The 24,069-nt window shown below is 55.0% G+C and overlaps 1 protein-coding gene across 1 annotated transcript; it reads right to left on the bottom strand.

Annotated features, from left to right (window-relative positions):
- Positions 1-54: 54 nt before the first annotated feature.
- Positions 55-18,915, bottom strand: NGFR (nerve growth factor receptor). Its single transcript, XM_010998599.3, has 6 exons — positions 18,736-18,915; positions 11,833-11,974; positions 8,226-8,585; positions 4,401-4,653; positions 2,995-3,155; positions 55-2,317 (listed from the first exon to the last, which is right to left on the bottom strand). The coding sequence occupies exons 1-6, from the start codon at positions 18,799-18,801 to the stop codon at positions 2,016-2,018; spliced, it is 1,284 nt and encodes a 427-aa protein (XP_010996901.2). The 5' UTR covers positions 18,802-18,915; the 3' UTR covers positions 55-2,015.
- Positions 18,916-24,069: the final 5,154 nt, after the last annotated feature.

The raw sequence follows: 24,069 nt of genomic DNA, 5'->3' as shown, positions 1-24,069 counted from the left end.
ACAACCCCCCACCGACTCAAACCATGTGTATTTCCAGAAAATCTCTTTGCGCTATTTTTCTTTCTTTGCTATTTAATGCTCATTGTTTATGTTTTATGTGTAGGTTTCAGGAGGGCCCAAGAAATGATTACACAGGATGCAAGGGGCAGGTGACAGGGAAGGTGACATGGAGTCTGGAGCTCACAGCCCCCAGCTGAGGTGGGGGGCAAAAGGGTTCCATCTCAGCCCAAAGGGAGACAGGAGGGGCCCCAGAACCAAACACATGCTAAAACATACTTGCAACCCCCAACCCTCTCCCCAGCTGCTGGGAAGGAAAATAAATACCTCAGACTCTGTCCCACTCCCCAGGTGCACAGGTGAGGGGCCAGCAGGTGAGTTTCCTCCTCCCATCACAGATCCAGGTCAAAGAAATGCCATCTACGTACAATGTTCCCAGTCCCTTACGCAGGGCTGGGAGGACCCTGGGCTGGGGAGGGGGTGGCTATCCGTGCACACCCTGCTCAGGGCTCGTTCATGCTAAATAGAGGGGGTGGGGCACACTCATTCCAATATCAAGCAAAACACAACAGGCCAGGAGGGACCTCATGGCCCCTTTCTGGCACCAAGCTAGGGGAAAAACAGTCTTTCGGAGGGTCCTCTAAACTTGAGAGAGACCCTCTATGGGGTCTAACTCAGCTCCTTCTTGCTGCGTTCCCACGCTGGTCTACTTTTCCTCAGTGCGGCCTCCGGGCCGGCCCAGCCCCTGCTCGAAGGGAAGGGGTGGAGGGGGAGCATTCCTCCACAAACAGGCCCTTGGAAGACAGGCGCCAGCTCAAGCCTCAGCCGTCCTTGGCCCGCCAAACCCGGGGGCGAGGGAGGACTGCTAGCAGAGTTCAATTCCCTTCGATGCTTCTCTGGCAGCGGCCCCGGGCAGGATCCGGTCCTAGCCCAAGAGAAAGAACTCTTGGAGAAAAGCAAAATTTCTCATCGTGTGTGTGTGTGTGTGTGTGTGAGAGAGAATCCGTGTGTTGCAGGTGGGGGAGTTAGTTAGTCCCTGACCCCTAGGGCTGACTCTTGGGGAAGATGCAGCCTGGGTTGGCTCTGGGACTGTGCTAGGATGGAGGGTACCTACGGACTGGGCCACATCATGGATGCCACCCTGACCTGCCTAAGGGGACAGAGGGAAGTGGCACCCCTTTCCACAAACCCCAAACCTGCCTGGGTCTTGAGGGATCAATGGACCAGACCTTGCGTGAATCACTCCCTCTCCACAGGGGCTGGATAGGCCTGGAGATGGCGAAGGGGAGACTGGGTTTGGCTTCGAGACACTTCCCAGAGGGTCACCTGGCCCCCTTCTCCTAGCCCTCAAACAAAGCTGAAGCCTAGGCCCCTCATTCAGAGAGGGGAGGCCAGCCCACATTTGGCTCCCTGATTGCTGGGTGGCTTTGGGCAAGTCATTGCCTCTCTCTGGGCCTCACTGACCTGTACAAAAAGCAAGGGGTGTGAACTACATTTCAAAACCTCCTGCTAGCTCTGACAAACCCCTGATCCTCTGCATCTCAGGCCACAGGGGAGGGGAGAGAGGGGCTGAGGGAGATTCAGGCCACAATGATGCTCCCCTGTTCTCCAAGTTCACAGTGTAGAGTCCATGGCTCTGGTTCCCCAGTCTCTCCCTCTGAGTCTCTGGGGCCTTGTCATGCCCCCAACACCATCCCTGGTGTCAGACCCCCAGATATGATAACCTGCTAAGGTGGGAGGGGCTGGCCCCCTTCGAAGTGTGGGGGGAAGGGAGCAGGACGCCTGGGATGGTGATGGGTCAGGGCAGGGTGGGAGAGGCAGCAGGGGCACTTCTGGCGCTGGAGAGGGAGCGTGATCAGAAGCAATGGGGCCACACAGGAGCAGCGACGGGGCTGTGGTCCGGATGCCCGGGCTCCGAGGCCCTGCCCAGAAGAGCATAGCTCTGCCGCCAGCCCGTGGGGGTGGCTGGAGCATCAGTCATTGGAATGTGGGGGCAGGGCAGGGGCTCCCGGGCTGGCTCACACCGGGGATGTGGCCGTGGACTCGCTGCACAGGCTCTCCACAATGTCAGCTCGCTGGATACGGCGCAAGGCAGCCAGGAGGGTGTCAAGCGTGGCGCTGTCCTGGGTGGCCCAGCTAGCCAGCAGGGCGCGGACCGGGCAGGCCTCACGGGTGAAGGAGTCTATGTGTTCAGGCTGGTAGCCCAGCTCGCCCGCCAGGTGCCGCCAGGTGTCCCCCGCAGAGCCATTGAGCAGCTTCTCCACCTCCTCCCGCTTGGCCAGTGGCAGGCTGCTGTAGAGTCCTCCATCACCCTTGAGGGCTGCCAAGAACCCAGGAGGGGTCAGGTGCTACCCATTGGACCCCCTTTCCCCCACAGCGGGCATGGGGGCCCGGAGTTAGACCCAAAAAGGGCCGAGGCATTTCTCTTCCCAATCTGGGGAAGCCCTGAGGGTCTAGAAGCAGAGGAATGCCCGAGGTGAGGTCCTGGATGGGGGGCAGGGCTGGTGGAGGCACCGGGGGATGCTGACTCATGTCCTTTCCTTACCCGTGGCTCCAGCACCATCCCCGCCACCTAACCCACCGCCCATCCACCACCCCACCACCCCCACCACCAACACCAGCAATTAATCAAGGCTGAGGACACAGGACTTCTGGTTCCAGACTCAGCTACAGCAAGGGTCCTGGAGCTGGGCTATGGGCCACTAATTAGGGTACGTAATTAACTGCTTGTTCCCCAGAAGTCCTGGGCAGGAGGCTAATTGCAGCCACTTTGGGGAGTAATTAGCCCTAGGGGGACAATTAGCTTGATGAGTCTAGATGCTCCAATTTGTCAGAGCTTCCATTTCCCCGCCATCCCACTAGAAAGAACTCTCCTTACCCATTTGCTCACCCTGCTTCTCCCATCCTTCTACACAGAGGCGCCGGCGGCCAGCCACCCCCTCACCACCCACCACAGTCCTCCCTACCTCGGGCCCCCTGCCCAGCCTCACTGCTCACCCTGGCCTGCAGCCGTCTGCGTGTGGGGCTGCTGGTCATGCAGGCTCTGGCTGTCCACGGAGATGCCGCTGTCGCTGTGGAGTTTTTCTCCCTCGGGTGGGGGCGTCTGGTTCACAGGCCGGCTGTTGGCTCCTTGCTTGTTCTGCTTGCAGCTGTTCCACCTGGAGCCAGAGGACAGACCCCGTCTCAGGGGCTGAGGGGCTGCACCGGCCACGCGGCTCCTCTGTTATCTGGCATGTGGGGGCCAGGGGCGTGGTAGGTCCCCAACTGTGACCCCCCCCCACTTCCTGCACAATTCCTGAGGCTCTTCTTCCTCTCCACACCTGCCCCCAGCCCCCACCGGAAGTGCCGGGTGGGCAGAGTGGCACCCGGGGCTTGGTGTACCTGGCAAGTGTTCAATAAATGTCTGGAGGATGAATGATGCAAAAATAAATGACTTCCCAGGAATTCCACTTTTCCCAACCTACCCTGCTAAAGTACTCCCACATGTGTGCAGGGATATGTCCAAGGATTTCCTCTGCTATTATAAGCAATAAGAAAAAATTGAAAACAAACCAAAGGTCCATCAATAGCAGACTGGTTAAATAAATTATGATCCATCCATATTATTGAATGAGCGGTTACAAATGATCATATAAGCTATATGTTCTGAGGAAAGCTTTCCCAAGGGAGATTAAGTGAAAAAGTGATTTGGAGAATATGCATAGTGTGATCCCACTGATGCTCTTAAAAAAAACAAAACAACCCAACCTGCGTGTGTACGAATAACTACAAAAAGTTTTAACACATGTGTTTATAAATGCACAGAAAATGGCTGGAAGGGATCCGTTCCAAACAGATTCCAATGAGGCGAGGGGTAGGATTTGGGAAGATAAAAGAGGACTTTAGTACTTTTTGCTTTACAGGACATTGGTCTTGTTTGCATTTTCCCAAACAAGCATGTTATTACTTTGATGATTTTTTTTTTAAAGAATGGAAAATGCACTTAAACATTTAAAACACTTTCCAGGAGTTCTCCACATCCTGGACTTCTGGATCTGGGTGCCATAACATCCCACATGTGACACAGGAAGGAAGAGATGCATGTACTCCCACAGGTGACTGTGAATAAATGGGGTTCAGGGAACAAGTACACAGGCAGCTGGTAAAGACAGCTCCGTGTGCATTTGGGGGCTGGGGAGTCAGGGAGGGAGCAGCATGGGAGTAGAGAGGTGCTGGCACCAGGATGGGGTGCTGGCACCCCTTCCCTACCTCCTGCTGACCTGCCACACCCTGGAGAGGGGAAGCTGATGGTAAGTGAGGATGAGCTTGGTTTGGAGGAGTGTGTGCCTTTTCAGCTCATGGTCACAGCAAAGCCCTCCTTGAGGGCAAAGCTCTGGCTCCCTGTCTCCCTTCCCCCCTCTCACCTCTTGAAGGCGATGTAGGCCACGAGGCCCACAACCACAGCAGCCAGGATGGAGCAATAGACCGGGATGAGGTTGTCGGTGGTACCTCGGGTCACCACAGGCTGGGAGCTGCCCATCACTGTAGTCACCACATCGGACACCGTGCTGGTTACAAGCTCTTGGTCTGGAGGTACCTCAGGCTCTTGGGTGCTGGGGTCTGTGCTGAATGAGCCCTCCGGGGGTGTGGCCCGTGTGATCCAACGGCCAGGGATCTCTGGGAGAAAGGGCTACAGGAGTGAGGACCCTGTCCCCCCCGAGCCCCTCCCCTGTATTCTGACCCCCAGGGCTTCTTCCCCAGCCCCCGCCCCACCCCAGGGGCTTTCACGCCCAGTTGCTACACACAGGGGTGAGCGCTGGGATTGTGCATATGATGTCATGATAGTGGAGAAGCAAAGGCCTAAGAATCAGGAGACCTGGGTCCCCTTCAGCTCTGTCACTGACTTGCTATGTGACTCTGGACCAGTCCCTTCAGCTCTCAGGACCTCAATTTCCCCATCTATAGAATGGGGATATTAAAAGAGATGTTCTTTAAGCTCCTTTCCATCTTGGGTGGCAGTTGCAGTCCTAGAATTCTACTCTGCCTACACCGGGTACCCAGAAGCCCGGCATGGAGGTAAACACACAAAGAAGAGAGTGGGCCCCCAAGAAGCCTCCAGCTGGAGTCAGCCTGGGGAAGTGTAATCTCTCTGGCCCCAGGTTGCCCCGGCGGCCCCCGTCACCCCTGTCCTAAGGAAGGATGAGGGTAATTAGGTCTGGCAGAGAGATAACTTCCCCCGCAGCACCTCCCCAAAAGCTGGCACTAAGCCTCCTTTCCGTTCTCTAATGTCCTAGCTCTAGGCTCAGCCAGGGTGGCTTGCCTCCCTCTAGCCAGTCCTTACAGAAAGGCTAGCCTCTATTTCCTGCCCTATGTGGTCCCCACAACATCTCATCTTGCTACCCAGAGAGGACAGTGTCAGACAGCCCAAACCCAGCATGAGAAGGAAGAGGACTGCTGCTGGAGAGAGGGCCCACAGAGCGGGTGCCGGCGCTGCCTCAGGGGAGGGAGACTGCCTTGCCACCCACCTAGGTTCTCTCATGCCAGCTGGGCATTGCCAGCCTCCCTGGCAGGGGATCCAGCACCCCCTGGCATGAGTGGCTGAGATTTTCCATTCTGCCACCCAGTCAGGGGCAGCACTCAAAGTTGTGGGCTCTGGACAGCCTGGGGGTACCTGTCTAGGCAAAGTTGCCTACATTATCTGTCCTCGCTTCCCACGTCTGGGGCAGGGAGGGAAAGCAGACAGGACACGCCAATGGGGTGAACGGTGGGCACTTTGCTCCCCAGCTCTGCCCCACCCAGCCCCCAGCTTGCCCACCCAAGTTGGAGCCAAACCTGCCCACAGGTCTCCTAGGCCTCCTTGGCTCAGGGTGAAGTTGCTTCAAAGGTCCCCATTTTCAGCACCTTCTGAGGAGTAAGTTCCCCAGATGTGAATCTGGAATCCATCTGGCTGGCACTGAGGAGGGGGCTGCCGTCTGCTGCCCCTATCCCACCCTCCCCCATCTCAGTTCTGAGAGGGAGGGGTTGGAAGAGGTGGGGCAGGAAGTGGAGGAGACACAGCCCTCCCTTCTGGCAGCCCCAGACAAGGCGTGGACCGGGGAGGGTCTTCTCTTGCTCACTTAGGGACAGGGCCAGCCAGAGGGGTAGCCTGAGCTCCGAGGCTGAGGGTACAGCTCTGTTTAATTCACCCAAACCCAGAGGCTGAAGGTACGAGGAATGGGGGGACATGTCAGTGAATCAAGCATCACAGAGAGAAGTGGGGAAGAGCTGAGAGAGGCAGGTAGGACAGACCAGGCTGAAGACAGTGCCTTCCAAGGTGCCTCCCCCTCATCTCTCCAATCCCCCCTGATGGGGGCGGGATGAGATCCAGATGTGGCCGTGTCCACTAGCATTCCAACCCACTAAGCCCTCGGCAGGTCCTGACAGCCGTTTCCGGAATGGTAGCTGTCAGACTTGGGGTGGAAAGAGGGTACTCGCCCTAAACCCAAATTTCATTTGGCGGTGGGGGGATGGGTTCCACCCCCAGGGTGAGTAAGTCACCATGTTAACACTTGAAATGCATATGCAAGAAAGTACAATGCTCTGGAGGGGAGAGGGCAACCAAACCAGGAATCAAATTCCATTTCCAGAAATGTTCCCTCTGCCCTGGAGCTGACATTTACCCCTTCAGAGGCTAGAGTGGAGAGGGGAAGAGGGGCAGGGATAAACACACCCTTTCAAGGTGGCTCAGAAAGTGGAGTGGTAACTGGAAGGAATCTGTGAGTGCCCCAAAAGGCAGAGTCCAGCCCTCCCGCAGCCACCACCTTCCTTCGCTCTAACTGCGCCCCTGACTGAGTTCCCCCACCAGCTGGTACGGACTTGCCGCCGGAACTGTGCTGCCCGCCTGCCTGCCGCAGGCTGCTGAAACTCCCTCCCTGCTCTGCTCTGCGCCTGACGCTACTTGACTGTCTCCCTGCCCAGGGCAATCACCACTGGAACCACCGTGTTCTGTGCCCCACTCCTCCTCCCTCCCTGACCCCACACCCCAATGCAGGAAGCTTTACATGCATACCTGGCCTCAGCCCAGCTTAACAGCCTTCTCTGCCCTGAGCTCCCTGTGCCAGAGATCACTGGATGTGGAAGGAAGGCATGGGTGTATAGGAGACGCGTCAGACTGGAGGCTCCCTATGGCAGGGGATCTATCTTTCCCATTGGACTGGGGCTGACTGAAGGCAGACGCTGTGTTGCCTCCACCAGAATGGGGCATCTCCTGGGAACTAAGTGCTGGGACCATGCCTCCCTCCTCAGACTGGGGCAAAGGCTGTCTCTGTCCCGTCAAACTCAGGCTCCCTGAAGAAGGCACCCTGAGGTGCTAGGTCCCAAGGGGAAAACAGCTAAATGGGTGTCTAGCCATAGGACGATGGACATAGTAAAGGCACTGTCAGTCCCTCTCCCGAGATGGATGTCACCAACCAGAGACCCAAACCATTCTGCCCTGGCATCCATAGTGCTTCCTCCTCTCATCCCAGAAACTGCTCCACCTGGCTTATGCAGCCCAGGACCTGAAGGCCCTCCATGTGCCCCCTGCCTCACCCCCAGGCTTCCGAGTCCCAGGCCTGCTGCTCCCTTTCTTTCTCGGTCCCCAAGCTCCTGTCCCCATGGCCTCCTTAGTGTCCCCTGGGCCTGACTTCATCCTTGACTCAACTGTAGCTGATCCCTTCCCCACAAGTCAGAGTGAGCCAGCCCCCTTGCCTAACCCACTGCAACCCTGAGAACTGCATGACGGTGAGGAAACTGAGATCCAGAGCCGGAAGTGACCTCCTTCCTTGACATTATTCAACTAGTAAGTGACAGGGCAGACTCCATCCCAGGTCCCAGAGCCATGAGTCACTATGGGTCTCAGAGCCAAAGAGTCCCAACTCCTAAGGGTCCTCAAGCCCCTTCTCCAATTCTGAGAGTCTGCCTCAAGGATCAAGTATGTCTTATTTGTGCTCTGGACACCTCGGGGCTGCTCATCTGCCACGCATCCAAACCCCAGCCAGCAGCCACAGATTAATAAAGCCCTGGAAAATGAGTGAGAATGTCATAGCCGCGGCCTGGGAGGATGAGGATGGCTTTCCAAACACTTGGCCTTAAGAGGAAAGTAGTGAATGGGGTCCTTTGGTGGGAAGGATCGGGAGGGTGCCTGCTGGCCAAAGGCCTCAGGGCTACTCCGCAGGCATGACCCGGCCCTGCCTTTCCCGACCTCTGAGCCGCCCCCCAGGCGCGCTCACCCTCGCACTCGGCGTCGGCCCAGCGCGTGCACTCGCGCAGCTGGCGCTCGGTGTCCTCGCACACCGTGCAGGGCAGGCACGGGTCCACGTGGTTGGCCTCGTCGGAGTAGGTGCCGTCGGGGCACTCCTCGCACACCGTGTTCTGCTTGTCCTGGCAGGAGAACACGAGCCCCGAGCCCGCCTCGCACACGCGGCACGCCTCGCAGCGGCCGGTCGTCTCGTCCTGGTAGTAGCCGTAGGCGCAGCGGCACACGGCATCGTCGGCCTCCACGCACGGCGCCGACATGCTCTGCAGCCCCACGCACTCGGTGCACGGCTTACACGGCTCGGTAGCGCTCACCACGTCCGAAAAGGTCACGCCTGAGGGCAGATGGACCGGAGAGCCCCGAGGTTAGTCGCCTACTCTTGGGGCACTTGGGACGCCGGGGCTGGAGACCCTCCCTCTCCATCCTGGGCCAGGGAGCTGACCCCCTTATTCCGCCCCGCCCCTTCATTGACTCCCACCCTCTTCTTTGGGTCCCTGATCGCGGATGTGTGAAAGCTCATGGCAGCCGACTAGGAAGGAGGAAGCTCTGGCCGGGAGGTTTCACGGAGTAACCAGGTAAATTTCTTGGTAAATTCTCTTAGAGCGTTCCCAGCATGATTAAGGAATAATCATGGGCTGAACGTGGTTCCCACCCAGCCCTCCGCGCAGGCCAGAGTTGAGCTGTGAACCAGCTCAGCCATGGCCAGCCTTCACCAGGGAACTCCCGCCTTGGAAGCTGCCCTTCCATTCCTCTCCACACACTTGGGGGTGCAGGTGTGGCCTGCATGGGCGTGGCTAGGGTTAGACAACAGAATCTCCCACCCATGGCGCTACCCAACGCTGCTGAAGGGTTTGGCTCTTGAGGGCAGGTGTGAGACACCTGGCAAGAAAGTTCAGGTACAGCAGGAGGGACTGCAGCTAGAAGGGAAGAAGGACTTGTGTATCTAGTCCACTGCCCTTTCAAATGGCACAAAGGAAAAATTTCCAAGCTCTCTTGACTCATGCTCTCAATTAAGGGATGTGACTCCCAGAATAAGGGGATGGATGCTATGGGATGCTATGGGATGCCAGGAGCCTCTCCTTGTGCAAAGAGGTGAAGGCTCAGGGCCAGATCTTCCTCACCCCTTCCAGCCCAGGGTGGAGAACTCTATGCCAAACTGAATCCAAAAGAATGTATCCTTGCTCCAAGGGCAGGAAGAGGGATTTAGAACCTGAGAACAGGAGGAGGATTGCTCAGACTATGGAAGCAGAGGTAGAGAGATTAGGATCCCATTGGAGGGAATTCAAGGCTTGCCCTGGGGTCCTATCTTAACCTTCTTCTAAAGGCTTCAAGAGATGAGATGGAGCACGAGATGGAGGGTCATTATCTTGGGGGTGGGGGTAGGGCTAGAGGAGCAAAGAAGGAAAAAGCAGAGAAGTGAAGGGGGCAGCGACTAGGGAGTGGAGGGCAGGGGAAGAAAAGACAGAGATGGGCCTGGAGGGAGACTTCAGTTTCAAATCAGTTCTGGCAGAGCTCTGTGTTTCTCTTCCCAAGCAGATCAGGCAGGTCTGGAGTCTAAACCTGCTTCCATCACTTTATTAGCTGTGTGACCCTGGGTGTTTTACTTGACTTCTCTGAGTTTTTTTTTTTTTTTCTTTCTCCGTAAAACAGGGACTAATATTTCCACTTACAGGGTTGCGGTGAGGAATAAGTGAAATTCCACCATGAAGTCCTTGACACACAGCAGGGATCCTGTAAAGGGTGGGCTCCCTGGGGTAGGCAATGATAAATTCAAAGAAATTCAGTAGCAGGGATATAGTCAGACAACAGAAAGGACTTCCAAACACAGACAGCCAAGGCAGGAGGCCCAGTTTATGCAAGAGGTTCCAGTCTGGTTGGCATGTGGCAGGGGATGGGTCTAGTCACACAGAAGGGGAAGGGGAGGGCCCTGACCATGGGAAAATACAGAAAACTAGCAGAAAACTCCTGGGAGAAGGTTTTACGGGGTGAAAAAAATGTGGTCTTTTTTGGCAGAGAATGAAGGCAGGAGCTTAATGGGTTTCCTTGTGGAAATGTTTTGAGGATAGAGGGAAAGTCCGCTGGGGTCTCCATCCCATAAAGTTGACTTGTAAAGGCAGCCTATTAACACAGCTGGGGTGTAGGGGGTGTGAGGGGGAATGGGGTGGTGGGGAGGGAGGGGAGCAGAGGGAGGAAATGGGAGGGAGGATTCTGAGCAGGTCTCTGCTCCTGTCTCCCGTCCCTTTCCCAGGAGATGCCCTCTCTCAGGCTCTTCTATCCCACCCCTTGTTTTGACAGAAGGGAGTGGGGTCCCATCCTGGGACAGGGTCCAGGGAGAAGAGGCTCTGAGCAGCAGTTTAGGAAATGATAGAGGCAAATGTGGAAAGTTCCAGGGTAGCTGATTGTTGGCTAACCCTGCCCTGGGATGGACACCCTGTTAGGCCAGGGCCAGGGGAGGTGGTCAGATGACAAGGTAACTAAGGCATTACAGGATGTACCTTACAGCCCCACCTGGCTCTAGGCATCCATCTACTGGGGAATGGAGTTACAAGATCCACAAGCACAGAGATAGGAAAACAGTGTGTTTGAGACACCAAGAAGTTGGGGCTGCCTGAAGGATAAATATGCTGTGTGCACGCATGCATCCAATGGGAAGACAGGCTGGTGGGTGGGTTCAGGGTTCCTATACCCTTGTTTTCAGCCTGATTAAAGAATAATCTGAGTATAATTCCCACTGGCCCTCCAGGTGGGCATTGAGTGCCAGGTCTACTTTCTAGGCAGGATCTGACTATCAACCGTGAGGAAAGGTTTCCAGGCAGAGTTGGGAAAAGGACACTGAGCCCACAGCCTGAAGGCAACTGAGGCCAGGGGCATCCAGCAGAGACTCCTGAGTCAAGCATACAGAATTGCAGACCCCAGACCCACCATCTTTCTGCCTCCCTCATCCAGCAGCCCTGGAAGATGGGGCTGTCTCCCCTCCTCAAGGAAATCCCAGGTAGGATTGGCCACAGCGCACCATCCCCTGCATAACCCCCAAGTAAGAACATCCTCATTGTCGTCGCGCTCCCACTCCCATCCCCACTGCCTGGGAAAGCTCTGTTTCCTTGGTCAGAGCTGGAGAACAGTTGGCCTGCGGGGAGGGGAAGCCACACCCTCCCAGGATCCCCCAAGGTCAGTCTCCAGGGCAGCTAGGATTTGATCCTCTTCCCCTCCCCCCAAACACACTGAGGGTAAGTGGCAGCCATTGATTTTGCAGTGCAGATGATATTTTTAGCTGGTCTCAGCATCAGCGACTCCTCCCACCTGGCCACACTCTTCTACCGGGCCTCTATGCTTGGGGGCTGGGAAAGGGCACCCCCTGGGGATCCCCCATCAGATTCCCCCTCCTCCCTCTGCAAACTTCCCTCATCCCTCTCTGCCTCCTATACTGGGTAAGACCCACTTCTGGTGCCCATGCAGTGGGGGGCAGGAGACCCTGCCAGGATGCAGAGCACTTGTAAGGCCTCTACTGGGCATGCCTTCCAGCCCCCTTAACCTCCCTTCCATTCAGTTCCCCTCCCCTCCACTGGACACCCTATACTCACTGTCCAGGCAGGGCTCACACACGGTCTGGTTGGCTCCACAAGGCTGGGCCACGCCCTCGCCCAGGTTGCAGGCTTTGCAGCACTCGCCGCTGTGGGTGTACAGGTCCGTGGGGCATGACTCTTTGGCACCTCCAAGGGACACCTGGGTTGGGGAAGACCAGAAGATCAGACTGGCAAGAGAAAGAGGAGGGGGGTGGATTCCAGAGAGCAAACACTCCTTCCTAAAGCCTTCTATTGGAACCATCTGGGCCAGGATGAGCTCACCAGGGAGGCATTTGGCACATGAAAACTGGTGAGGAAAAAAGGCAGTTGGGGGACAGTGCGCCCCTGCAGGCTGCTAGGGGTGTGAGGCCAGAGCCTCGAATGCTGGCTTTCTGCAGAGGTCATCTTGGGGTTATAGCAACTCTACACCATGTGGGGAAGGCGACCTGAGGCCCAGCAGAGGGCCTTTGGACTGTCATCAGGAACCCGTGGGCAGGTTGCAGCTTGCACAGGGCTCCCAGCCAAGGGGGCTGAAATCTAGTCCAAATGCCACTTGCTAAGCTGCACACCTGCATGGGATGCATCTACTCAGAGGAGAATCTTTTTCTAAGAAAGGCTAGCCGGGCTCTGCTCCTGGTCCTTAATTCTACCATTCCACATATTAAGCTTCAAATGGGAGGTGTCTGTCCCCAAGAACAGAATACAGAAGCTTGGGGCCTTGGGTTCAAATCCTGGCCCTACCCTAGGAGTTCTGACCCACTTTGCTTTCCCTCTCTGAGTCTTCATCTCTCTGAATAGATAGAGATGGAGACAGCTCAGGGTCAAAGCAAAAGACCAGCCAATCATCCAGAGTCTGGCATCAAGCGGGGAGAGAAGGATGCCTGTTATCAATGATGAGAAAGTGGCTGTTCTCACCACCCAGCAGCCCTGCTCCACCAGGGTTTGATTTCCAGCCACCAGCCCTCCCCTCTCCCTGCCCCCCATGCAGCCAGTGGGAACAGCACTGGAAGCAGGAGAAAGGGGAGTCAGATTCCTGCCGCCAAGGCATCTTTGCTCATGGATGGAATGATTTAGCACCAGATTCCCTAGAGGGAGGGGCTGCTGGCAGCTTGCTTTATATTTCTGCTCCTTAAAAAAAAAAAAAAAAAAACTTAATGTCTAATAAAACTCCAAAGCCTGTTTCCCTGGCTCCAGACCATGCAGCTCCCATTTGATGCTCAGGAAGTAGGGGTTCTTGGGTCACGGGACTAGAGGGAAGCTGTAAAGGTCATTTGGGGCATTCCTCTGCTTCCACATTGGCAAGACAAGACCATGGCCAAAAATGCTTCTTTCCCTACAGTCCTTTAAAATATCCTGAGGTCTCATTAGGGTTTGATGGAGGCAGGAGGATGGACAGGTTGGATAATTGTAGGAGGCAGCCTATGGTCCTCCTAGACTGGTGAGGAGGCTGCAGGTAGCATAGGCGGGGATCCTTGGATGTTGCCACCAGTCTCCTTCCAGGTGGCAGGAACACAGTGCTGGGAACACCTGCAGACCAGAAGCTTGGCATTGGGGGGATAGTCCCAGATGCAGGCTTTCCCCCAGCAGGCGAGCAAGATTCCAGAAGGGTCTGTTCAGATTTCTTTTCATCCTTTAGGGTTCTGCTTAAATGTCAATTCATCAGGTAAGTGGTCCTGTTGCCCCCACCCTCCCAGCTCAGGCAGAGCTGCCCTGTCACATGTCCTCTTGTTTCACTATCCTTATCTGGGCTGACACTCTACAGAGTTCCCCACTAGACTGTCAGCTCCCTGAGGGCAGGGACTGTGGTTGCCTCAGTGCTGCCATGGCTGGTACCTAGTGCATATTAGGAACCCAATGTGTATATTTATGAAATTTAAGAACATGAAAATACGATGTGGCCTCAATTAACTAGAACCCCAGGGATTGATTTTCTGCATAGCTGAGTTTCCCAAAAGTCAAGGATTCATAGCTCGGCTCACCTAGTGTTTTTCACTTTAACCATGCACCTTCTTGTACCTCCCTGTCTCTGGAACATACCTTCACAATTTCCCCCATGACTCAGGGGCTCAATATTTACACCAGTGATTTTTCTGGGCTGCAATGAAGCGAAACCCTGTGTTCTTTATCCCAAGTGACCACACGTTTGTCTGAGTTCTCCTGTCAGTTTTTCTTAGAATTTTTCTCTCTTCCCTTCCTGTCAAGAGATCAGTTGTCAATTCTTGCTGCTGCCAGCCTCACCTGAGCAGCACCTCCCCCATTCTAATTTATTAGGCCTAATGGAATCTTTAGAAACTGTGTAACTAGCCCTGGTAGAGAGATGTATCAAGGGAGTGTCAGCAGCACCAGAACCAGCTGGGAGCCAGCTCTCAGAGCAGAAGTGTGAGCTATACTGCCTTCCTCCTCAGTTGCCTTCATCACTCTGAATCCTGGCTCATGCTTAGAGCTGAGTGACCTGGGGCAAGTTTTAAATTGCTCTCTGCCTCAGTTTCTTCATTATTAGGTAATCATGACAGTACCTGCTTCAGAGGGGCGCTGTGAGCATTGAATAAATGAATAGGGTGTTTATTTACTTTGGGATTCCTCTTTTCTGTTCTCCAAGTTCTTTCTTGCATCCTTTGTGGCTTTTGGCTGTGCTCCAGTTACTTGGAACTGGGCTCCAGATAGCTGAGGGGGTCTGTCTGTGACAGTGGTGGATGGAGCAGCATTCTCGCACATTCTCGTGCAAGCCCCTCTTCTCAGAGCCTGCTCTCTCAGTTGCTGCCTGTGGTCCTCTCTTCTCCTAAGTCTTGCATTTGGAGTTGAGGCCACATAATTAGTAACCATGTGTTTCCTGTGCTTGTTTTGTTTTCTATTTCAAAACATTCCAGATCTGCTACTTAATAGTATGCTACTTTGGATAAATTCTCAGTCTCTCTAAGCCTCAGTTTTCCCACCTAGAACATTGGGTTGGTGATATCTACTGTCCAGGGTTGCTGTGAAAGTTCAATGAAGTAATTCCTGCAGATCTGTCTGGTGCATAGTAGGAGTTCAATAAGTGTTAGTTATCAAATAAGTATCTTGTCTGGCAGAGAGGGGGGAGTGGTAATGGGAGGAGAGTTTAGCCATCCCCAAAGAGCGGAAGCCATCTCAGAGTAGGGGGGAGGATAGAAATGAAAAAAAACCTACCCACAAGAAGAGTCTAAAGAGGGTATGGGGACCAAAGCAGGATGGGGAACTGCTCTCCCTAAATTTTAACTAATTTAGCAACTATTTACTGAGCATTGAACTAAGAGTTTCCAATGAGACATGGTCCCTAACTTCTGCGGGGGGTTCCAGTCCCATGAGGGAGAGGAATTATCACCCCAAACAGCTGCTCCAGAAACTGAAGAGGAAAGACTTGAGAGGTGGCCTTCATCCCCTCTTTGGCAGATGTGGAAACTGAGGCCCACAGAGGTCATTCTGCTAAGTGGCCTGATGCACCGCTCTGGCCACACCCTCTATTGGTCCAAAGTGGGGCAATCTTGAGAAGCAGAGAGGAATGACTAGGATTCAGGCTAATTGCTCCAAAATGATCAATTTACCAAAGTGATGGACACATTTGCCTGAAATTTACATTTATTACACTTGCTCATTCCATGTTTGATGGGATGATTTCATTCCACTTTTGAGAATGTTTGCAAATCTTTTTTTCCCATTTCCAAGTTTTCAAGAAACTAAGGTAGAAACACCTTTAGGTGAATTGACTTTTAAGAATTTAATTTTTTTAATTGGGCAAAATAGAAGACACACCAACATAGTTGAAAGAATTTGAAACTATATGAAGTCTTCAGTGTGATGAGTCCTAACAATTCACAACAGCTTCAGCCAGGGGTTCCTTAGTTGAAAGGAGTCACTGGCCACCATCATGGGTTGGAGAGTTTTCAAATATGTGAAGGGTCTTTTGAGATCCACGCAAACCCTGGGGCACTGGCTCATGCCCTCCACCCCTTTAGATAGGGGTGGAGTTTGGAATCTGAGACAAGAGCTAATTACTGAGAAGGGTGCTGTAGGAAGACTTTGAAATGGGGCCGGGCTCTGAGTAGGCGGTGGGGTGGGGAAGGGGCTCAGTTACAAATTTGTGGTGCCAAGGGCACGGGACAGGTGTAATTTCCAGGTCTAGTGGTGGTTCAGGGCCAAGTGACCTTCTGTGATCTAGAAGTTTGGACGGGGAGTGTGGGGAGTGTGCCTGGCATAAGGAGGAAAGAGTAAACTCCAAGCCAAGCATCCTGGCTTCCAACAAGGGCGCCACCACATTCTAACTGAGGGAGCCTGGCTTCGTGCCTGTAGCTCCGGGAGGTTCAGCTCCCTCAACAGTCAAATGGGAATAACTAGATTGCTGGGACTTTAAAAGGATTAAGTAACACGAGAAATTACCCAAGGCAGTTCGTGGCACATAGTAGGCATTCAACCCATTTTATTATTCCCGCCTCCCCACCCTGCACCCCCAGGGAAGAATCTAGGCGCGTGAACGGGACCAAGCTGGTACAGCGGGATGGGGACCCCTTTCCCTCCCAGAGTCGCCTCCCCCACCCGACCGCTCCCGTCCTCGCATTTGCTACCCTCGCTGCATCCCTATTAGGCGCATTAGCCAGCCCGGCGGCTCCGGTTACAGACGTCTGAATGACAAAGTGCCTCCATTACCGGCGTGGCCCGCCAGCCGACCCGCCGGGACGCGCTCTGGTTTCAGCACTCTCTCGCCGCGGCCCAGGAAGAGACTCGGACTGCCGCGGTGCGCACAGTCAGCCCTTAGACGGCAGCCCCGCGGCGAGGCGGAGGCCAGAACCGCGGGGGCTGCAGGCGGCAGATTCTGCGTGGGGTCCACCGTTCTCAGCCCCAGGCCCTCCACGCCCAGCTCCCCTCCTTCCTCGCCTTTTCTCTCGTGGAGGGGGGGACACTCTCTCTAGCCCAGATCCGGAGCACACGCCCTCGCCCCTCCGGGATCCGCACTACTGGCCGCCCCAGTCCCGCCTCCCCGCCCCCCACCTTCCCGGCGGAGAAGCACTCTAACCCGCGGCGTTAGTCAGCAAACGTGCCCGCAGTCATTCTCAAATCCCCGGACGAAGCCACAGGTACTGACAGCCCAGGGAAGCGGGGCTGAGCTTCGGGGATGGGGCCAGAACCCGGAGGGTGGTTTCTGCCCATCCCAGTCCCCAGTTTCCGCCCGCCCGACTCTAGGGATGGTGTTCAGCCACCCGCTGCCGAGACACGCAGCTCTTATTCTGAGCTGGGACGCCGGGCTGCCCCTTAAGAGGTACGGGGAGTACAGAGCTGGGAATCAGGTGAAGGACTGTCTAACTTGGATTAAGTCTAGCTAGGCTCAACTTGGTTGTGGGATCCTGACAAATTGGTTTAAACTCTCAGAGCCTCAGTCTCCTTGTCTGTAAAACGGGGATTTGAGGACGCTCAGATGCTCAGATGAGAGATGACGATGACAGGGAGAGTGAGGACACCTCCACTGCCAAACCTTCCAGGCACTCTGTTCATGGCCAGACACCAGGTCACATCTCTTTAATATCTTGTCATAACTACCGGCCAGACATCAATGCTTACGAGGACCTGCAGTCCTTTGCCTAGACAGAATCCGTGGCGTCCGAGCGCCTCCGTTTCACTGGGTGCCCAGAGTCTTTCACTGAAAGCTGAGCGGGCCGCCGACGGAATTCCCACCCGCCTGGGCGCGGAAACGGAGAGAACCGCAGGCTGGGCGCTCAGGTCGTTTAACTTAATGCGGGGTCAGGGTGGCGGGGCAGCGCGCGGCCGGTGTTGCGCCCACATCTGCGGAGGCTCAGCCCTCGAGCCGCAGCGCCCCCTGCGGGCCGCCTTTGTCTGCGCGACCACGGGCTGTGCACTGCCGGGACCTTCCCTGCCTCGCGCGTCCCGCCCCTCTGCACCCCGAGAAGTGGCGGCGGCCAGAACCCGTCCGACGACGCCCGCTCCGTCCCATTCGGTCCGCGGCTCTTCTTCAGACCGCAAGAATAAATGTGTAGGAGCCCGCCGGTCGTAGGAGAACCTGGGGAGCGGGTTCGCCTCAGCGAAGTGGGCACTCCCTCCCCAGCCTCGGACCCCAAGCCGCAATTCCCCGACCCTCCGAGGCCGCGACAAAAAGCGCGCGACAAGCCCGGGAAGCGTCTGTGCCTCTGCTCTCTTCTGGTCCCACTGTCCCTCAGCAAGCAGGTGGGGTGCCGACCACTTTAGGGTCGCTCTCCCCTCTCCATCCTCTTTCATTTTACTTTTATCTCTCTATCACCCTCGCCTTTTCTGCCTTCCCTAACCCACTTCTCCCTTCAAGAGAGCCCCTCTCCAAGAACCTCTCCCTCCCACGCTCCTCCCCCCCATTGTCTGGCTGGTCCTCATTGTCCCATGCCCGGTCCTCTCTACCTCAAGTCCCTCCAGTCTCCTCCTTCATTGTTCCATCTCCTGGTCTCCGGTTCCCTGAACAAGCCACGCTTGCCCCTCGCATCTCTAGTTCCCGTCCGATTCCTTCTCCTTTTCTAGCCTGGGTTCGGTCCCACGACCCTCCAGAGATCAAGATGCTCAAGGGGAAAGTCGCCTCGAGATCCCAGCACTCAAGCGCCCTCTTCCGAAGAACCCAGGCATCCGAGAACCCCAAGACCCCTCCTGAGAGACCCCTCCCAGCTCCTCCACACACACCCTCCGCGGTACCCTAGGGCCCGCATCCCTGCGCTCCTCTTATCTGCATCTTTACCCTGGATTTCAGGGTCGCCTCTTCGCTCTGAGAACCTTAGACGCTCCTCTGTGAATACTGGCAACGGAGCACCTCTCCCGCCATCCACCCCCTGTATCTGGGACCCCAAAGCTCTTATCTGTTCTCCCCCCGGGAAACCTGAACTCATCGGGGTTCCAGTCCTAGGAAAGGGAGCGGTCTCCCCTTCAGCTAGCACTCACCCCCAGGAGCAGCAGCAAAAGCAGGCGCGGCCCGTCCATGGCGCAGCCGGCGGCACCTGCCCCCATCGCCCGCCTCCCGCGGCAGCGCTCGGCTTCCAGTTCAGTCCGCTCCGCGGATGGATAGTGCTGCGCTGCGCTGCGCTCCAGCGCCCGCCCCCCAGAGTTGGCCGAAGCTCGGCTCCCTCTGGCTGCGGGCGGGAGGGGTTGGGAGAAGCCAGTGCGGCGGCCCCGCCTCCTCCCCGCCCAGCCCGCCCATCCCCGGAACCGCGCCCGCCCGCCTGGCCACCTCCGGGAGGGGGGAGAAGGGAAGGGAGGGCGTGCGGGGAGCCGCGCCCCAGTGTCCCGCTACCTCTTCTCCGCATCCCGGCCCTCACAGACTCTACCCTACCCCGCCCCGGTACCTGGCCCGCGCTACTGCGCATCTGTCCCGGATGCTGTGGGCTAGGGGCCTGGGGCTCCCTTGGGCTGCGGCCCCTCGCAGGGTTCACTGTCTTATCCATCTTCCCTTCTTCCCTGGTGCCCTGCTCCCTACGCAGCCATTATCAGCAATAAAGCCCACTGCCCGCTCTGCCTTTCATCTCCTGGTCTGTACCCCATTCCTCCCTCTGCCCCTTGCCAGTGCGGGAGTCTCTGCGCAGGGACCTAGGGGAAGGGGAGGCAGGCAGCAGAGGGGACATTCAACGTGGAGTCCATCCCGACATCATCTGAATTCTCAAAAGGTGGGTTTGAAAGGGTCACAGGTATGCACACACACACAGAGGAATACACACACTCACATATACACGTGTATATATGTGCTCATGCACTCACAGCATCCTCATGCAGGCCTGTAGACCTGCACATTCTACACTTGTGTGTGCACCTCCACACTCATGCCCACATGCACACTCATGGCCCACGTGGTGGTAGCATTCAAACACACGTACTCACCTACTCATTCACACTTGTTTATGTGTACAGTCACCTCCACACAAGCCCTCACTTGTATAGTCTCTCACATAAGTGCCCACACATTCATGAACACACCCCCCATGCACAAAAGCATAGGTGTATCCTCAACAGTTTGCCTTCATTGGATTGTGTTTCCATTAGCTGATGAGCTCCCTGCAGGCAGGGACTGCGGTTTCTTATCTGAATGCCTGGTACACAGGAGGGGTTCAGTAAAGGTCTGTAGATGGGAATAAACGGAAAATTGGTTGGATGGACTCACATCCACATACCCATCCATGTTATGGTAGGCATCCCCAGGACCACCTTCACCATGCCCCAGGAACTCTAGCAGGTCTAAATCATAGGCCCTGGCAATCCAGGGAGTGTGCCATCGGTCTTTTGTTGGGAAGCACTCCCACCCCAACCTGCATGAGCCCCCCACCCCAACCTGTCCCTGGTTCCCAGACACGAAGGCCCTGGAGCACAGAGCTGTGGAGGACAAGCCCATCCCATCACCCTGATCTTGGCCAGGTGTGGACCTCAGTTTAGACTTTGAAAAAAAAATAATAGTACCCTTCCACATTATAGGAAGAAGGGGGAGATGAAGAGCACTTATGAAGAGGGCCATGCTGGTAGGTGATTTTCCAGATCAGCTGAAGCTAATTCATTCATTCATGAGGGGAGAAAATCTACACTGTGAATTTCTTTCCTATATAACCAACAAAGTCCAGGGATCATCCCCCAGAAAAGACAGGTAGACCTTGTGGCCTTCAGCATGAACGTTGCTGAGCCACCATCTCCATGGCTGGGCGTAAGAGGCCAGGCAGCTAGCCCCTCTTTGGAAATCCTTGAGGACTCCCTCCTTCCAGACAGGGATCACCTCTAAGCTGTCTCCTCCTGCTGCTTTTATAGCCCTGCCTTTCCTCTCAGCTGAATTCATGGAAGGCAGGAAGGGGCAACATTAGTACTAACAGCAGCACTGCACTGCTTACTACCAAGGTATCAACAGTATGGCATTAATTTAAATCCTCCTGTTATTAATTTATGATCCCGGTTACTATTATTGCCAAGGTTATCCATCTCAACACGATTTAATATGACCCACACCACCATGGCTGGGCCTGGGTTATTAATAATTTCCATGGTCTTGATCATTTAAGCCTTACTTGAACAATTACAAACAGCAATTGTTACTATTATTAGCAGTATTTCTATGATTAAGCCTGAGCACAAGACCACGATGGAGTGCTGAGTGCCGGCGGTGGGGAGTGGCTGTGAAGTGTGTAGAGAGAAGAGTGCTGAACTGAGAGTCAGACAGGCCTGGCCACAAATGCCTGCAGATCCCCCACCCCACCCTGCATCAATTACTTCTGTGTGGTCTTAGGATATGTCATCTGCCTCAGCCTCAGTTTCCTCATCTATAAAATGGGAACATTTTTTAAAACGTCCTTTCTTGAATGGCATATAAGGTAACAGAGTGTTCCTCAGCTCTGTAGCCATTCAACATGTATTTATTGAGCACCTAGTATAGGCCACATGCTGTTCTAGGAACTGAGGATACAGCAGTGAACAAAAGCAGCTGCCCTCGTGCAGCTGATGTTCTAGTGTGTTAGTGATTTGATATGAAAGATTATTTTATAATATGACCCCTTGGCTTGACCATTAGAGAGATGGCATGGCCATGATCAGGATGTTCCTCTGCTGGGACCGCCACCATCAGCACAATCTCCACCACTGTCCCCATCACAGCCATCTACACCGAAACCAGCACCACTGTGACCACCATCACTGCAACACCAGCATCACTGCCAAAACCACTGCAGCTACCACTGCCATCACTACCGTGACTGCCACCACCATCATCCCCACCATTACCATTGTCACCACAGCTGCCAGGGCCGTGACCACCACCACCACCTGCCTTTTGACATCCGCACCACCACGAGCAGCAGGGATCCCTGCTAATGAGTGCTGAATACTTGGGTCCCTCCCCTTTCCTTGGAACAATATTGGAGGCCCTATGGAGCCACTGCCTGCCTGAGCCTAATGCCCTAATTATCATGACTCCTGGCTCCAAACATGAACATCCTTCAAAAATTTCTCCTTGACCCAGGTCCCTTTCCCGTAATCCTCAGCCCCTGAAGCTACAGCTGTGGGTGGGGCATGGAGAAGGGCTCGAAGGAGCTGACCAGCAAGTGGGATCAGGCAGCACCAACAGGGCAGCAGTATTCAGGGGAGGGGCCCCCAGAACCATCATGGCACTAGCAGTGGTGGGTCAGATTGCAACTTTAGGAGTTGATGCAGGAGGGGTTTGCCCCTCCCCTCTTCATCTCATCGTCCCTCCATCACCCTGTCCCTCCAGGAAGGCAAATTCCTAACACATACTCCCCGTCCACCCTTTTCATTGAGATCCAGGACCCCTGCTGAACATAGCCCACAGCTCCGTGTTTCTGTCCCCAGCAGTCACTGGGGAACCAGCCTGCAGCCCCAACTTACTTCCAAGCAGAAATGGGAGTGCGGACAATGAGAACTCATATTTATTAAGCTGTCCTGTGGGCCGAGAGAGCCACACAATGATCTCCCTTGATTCCCCACTGCAATCTCGGGAAGGAGGTGCTGGGTTCACCATATAAAGATGAAGAGATTCAGGCTCGAAAAGGTTAAGCCACTTGCCCAAGGACCTCCAGAAGGAAGCAACAGTGTGTCGTAAGTGGCCACTGCCTAGCAGGAGGCCCTCACAGCCACACATCTCAGCACTTAACCCCCATGTCCCAGCCACTCCTACCCTCCAGGCTTCACTCCAGTGAATTGAGGAGTTAGAACCTGCATCTCAGAGGGGCTGCACTCGGCCCTTTGATGCTACCCTCAGATGTCCCCTCCTGACACACATTCACAGAATCTGGGCTTTGGCCAGGCTAGGATGGGCTGAGGCAAGTCAGGGAATGATCTCTGTCTTTAGATTGAAGGCATAGTTTCCAAGCTCTTTTAGTGAGCACTCACTCTTCCTGCTGTGGGGGAATCACCTCCCCTAATCCCCAGTGCCAGTGTCCAACCAGAGAAGGGGTGAAGGGAGATGGGCGAGGAGAGAACAATTTCTGAGGGAGGAGGGGGAAAAGAAGGTGCCGGGCCTCCCCCAGCTGCATCCCATCTGCCCGGGCAGGCAGCCAGGCAAGGTAAGTGAAACCCACTGCCCTCCATTAGGAGCTAGCTCAGTGGCTTTGAAGCGTGATGCAGTGATTACTTCTGAGATGACTTCTTCTGGGTTGCAAGGGGGACCCGACCAATGAGGAAGCAGGGTAGGGTCTGGGAACTGGTTTGGGGTCAGCCCAGTTGGATTCTGGGGCTGTGTTAATAGTGGGTGAGAGGAATTGGTCAATTTTGGAGTCCAGTTAGATTAACTGGAGCATCAAAGCGGGTCAGGTCCACAGTGCCCTCCCCCACCGTCTGTCCAGCCCCAGAGGCTGGTGCTCCCTTCCTGCCTCCACCCTGTCCTGCCAGGGGCTCCTTCTGACCCACACTAGTCAGCTTCTCTCACCTCTGAGCCCTTCCGTGGGTCATACCTCTGTGAGAGCTGTCTTCTCTCTTCCTTCACTATAACTGTAGAGTTGGTCAGTCTCCCCTCTTCCCATCTGCAGTCTTTTCCTTCAAAGGCCACCCTTTGTCCCACACGTCCCGTTCTACATCCACACTTGTTGTCAAGGAATCGCACCTGATCAATTTGCTCAAACATTGATAGGAACTTAATCTCCCCAGACTTTGTGTATTGGAGAAGAGGTGCCCAGAGAGGGCAATGCTATACCCAAGTCCTTGAATGGAGAGAGTTCCAGGCCTTGTGGTAAGGGCACAGGGGAGAGAGTCAGGGCAGCCGTCTTTCTTACTGACTCTGGGGGCCACCCCCCTCTCCAGCCTCTGCCTTCATTTCCATGGCACGTGTTCCCCTCAAGTAGCCTTCCTCTAAGAAATTCCTCCTGACCCTCCACTTGGATCCTTCCCAGCCCTGAAAGTCTGCAGAGCTGCCCTGCAGTTCTGAAGGGCTCAGTCATCTCTCACTTTTTATCCTGCATCGAAGGACAGTCAAGACATTTTAACGAAAGCCTGAGTAGGGCTACACCATGTTGGAGCAGCCTGAAGATGAGAGGATGAGTCATCAGAAGCCCCTACAGTTCATTTGTCTTGTGCCCTTGGGTCAGTCCCTTCCCCTGCTCTGAGCCTTGGTTTCCTTACCTGTGAAATAGGCATAAGATGCCAGTCTCATAAGTTACTGTGATGAATCAAAGAGGTCTGGAGTGGTGTCACGGGAGCTGGGCAGATGTCAATTACTCTTATTCTATTTGCTGCCGCTGCTGGTGGCTTCTGCACTGCAGGCTGGAGACCGGATAAGGGGTGAGATGACATTTCAGCACT

This window comes from Camelus dromedarius, chromosome 16 (assembly GCF_036321535.1).
Source record: "Camelus dromedarius isolate mCamDro1 chromosome 16, mCamDro1.pat, whole genome shotgun sequence".
NCBI lineage: Eukaryota > Metazoa > Chordata > Mammalia > Artiodactyla > Camelidae > Camelus > Camelus dromedarius.
Note: the sequence above shows the minus strand (reverse complement) of the source record. Positions and strands in the feature narration are given on the sequence as shown.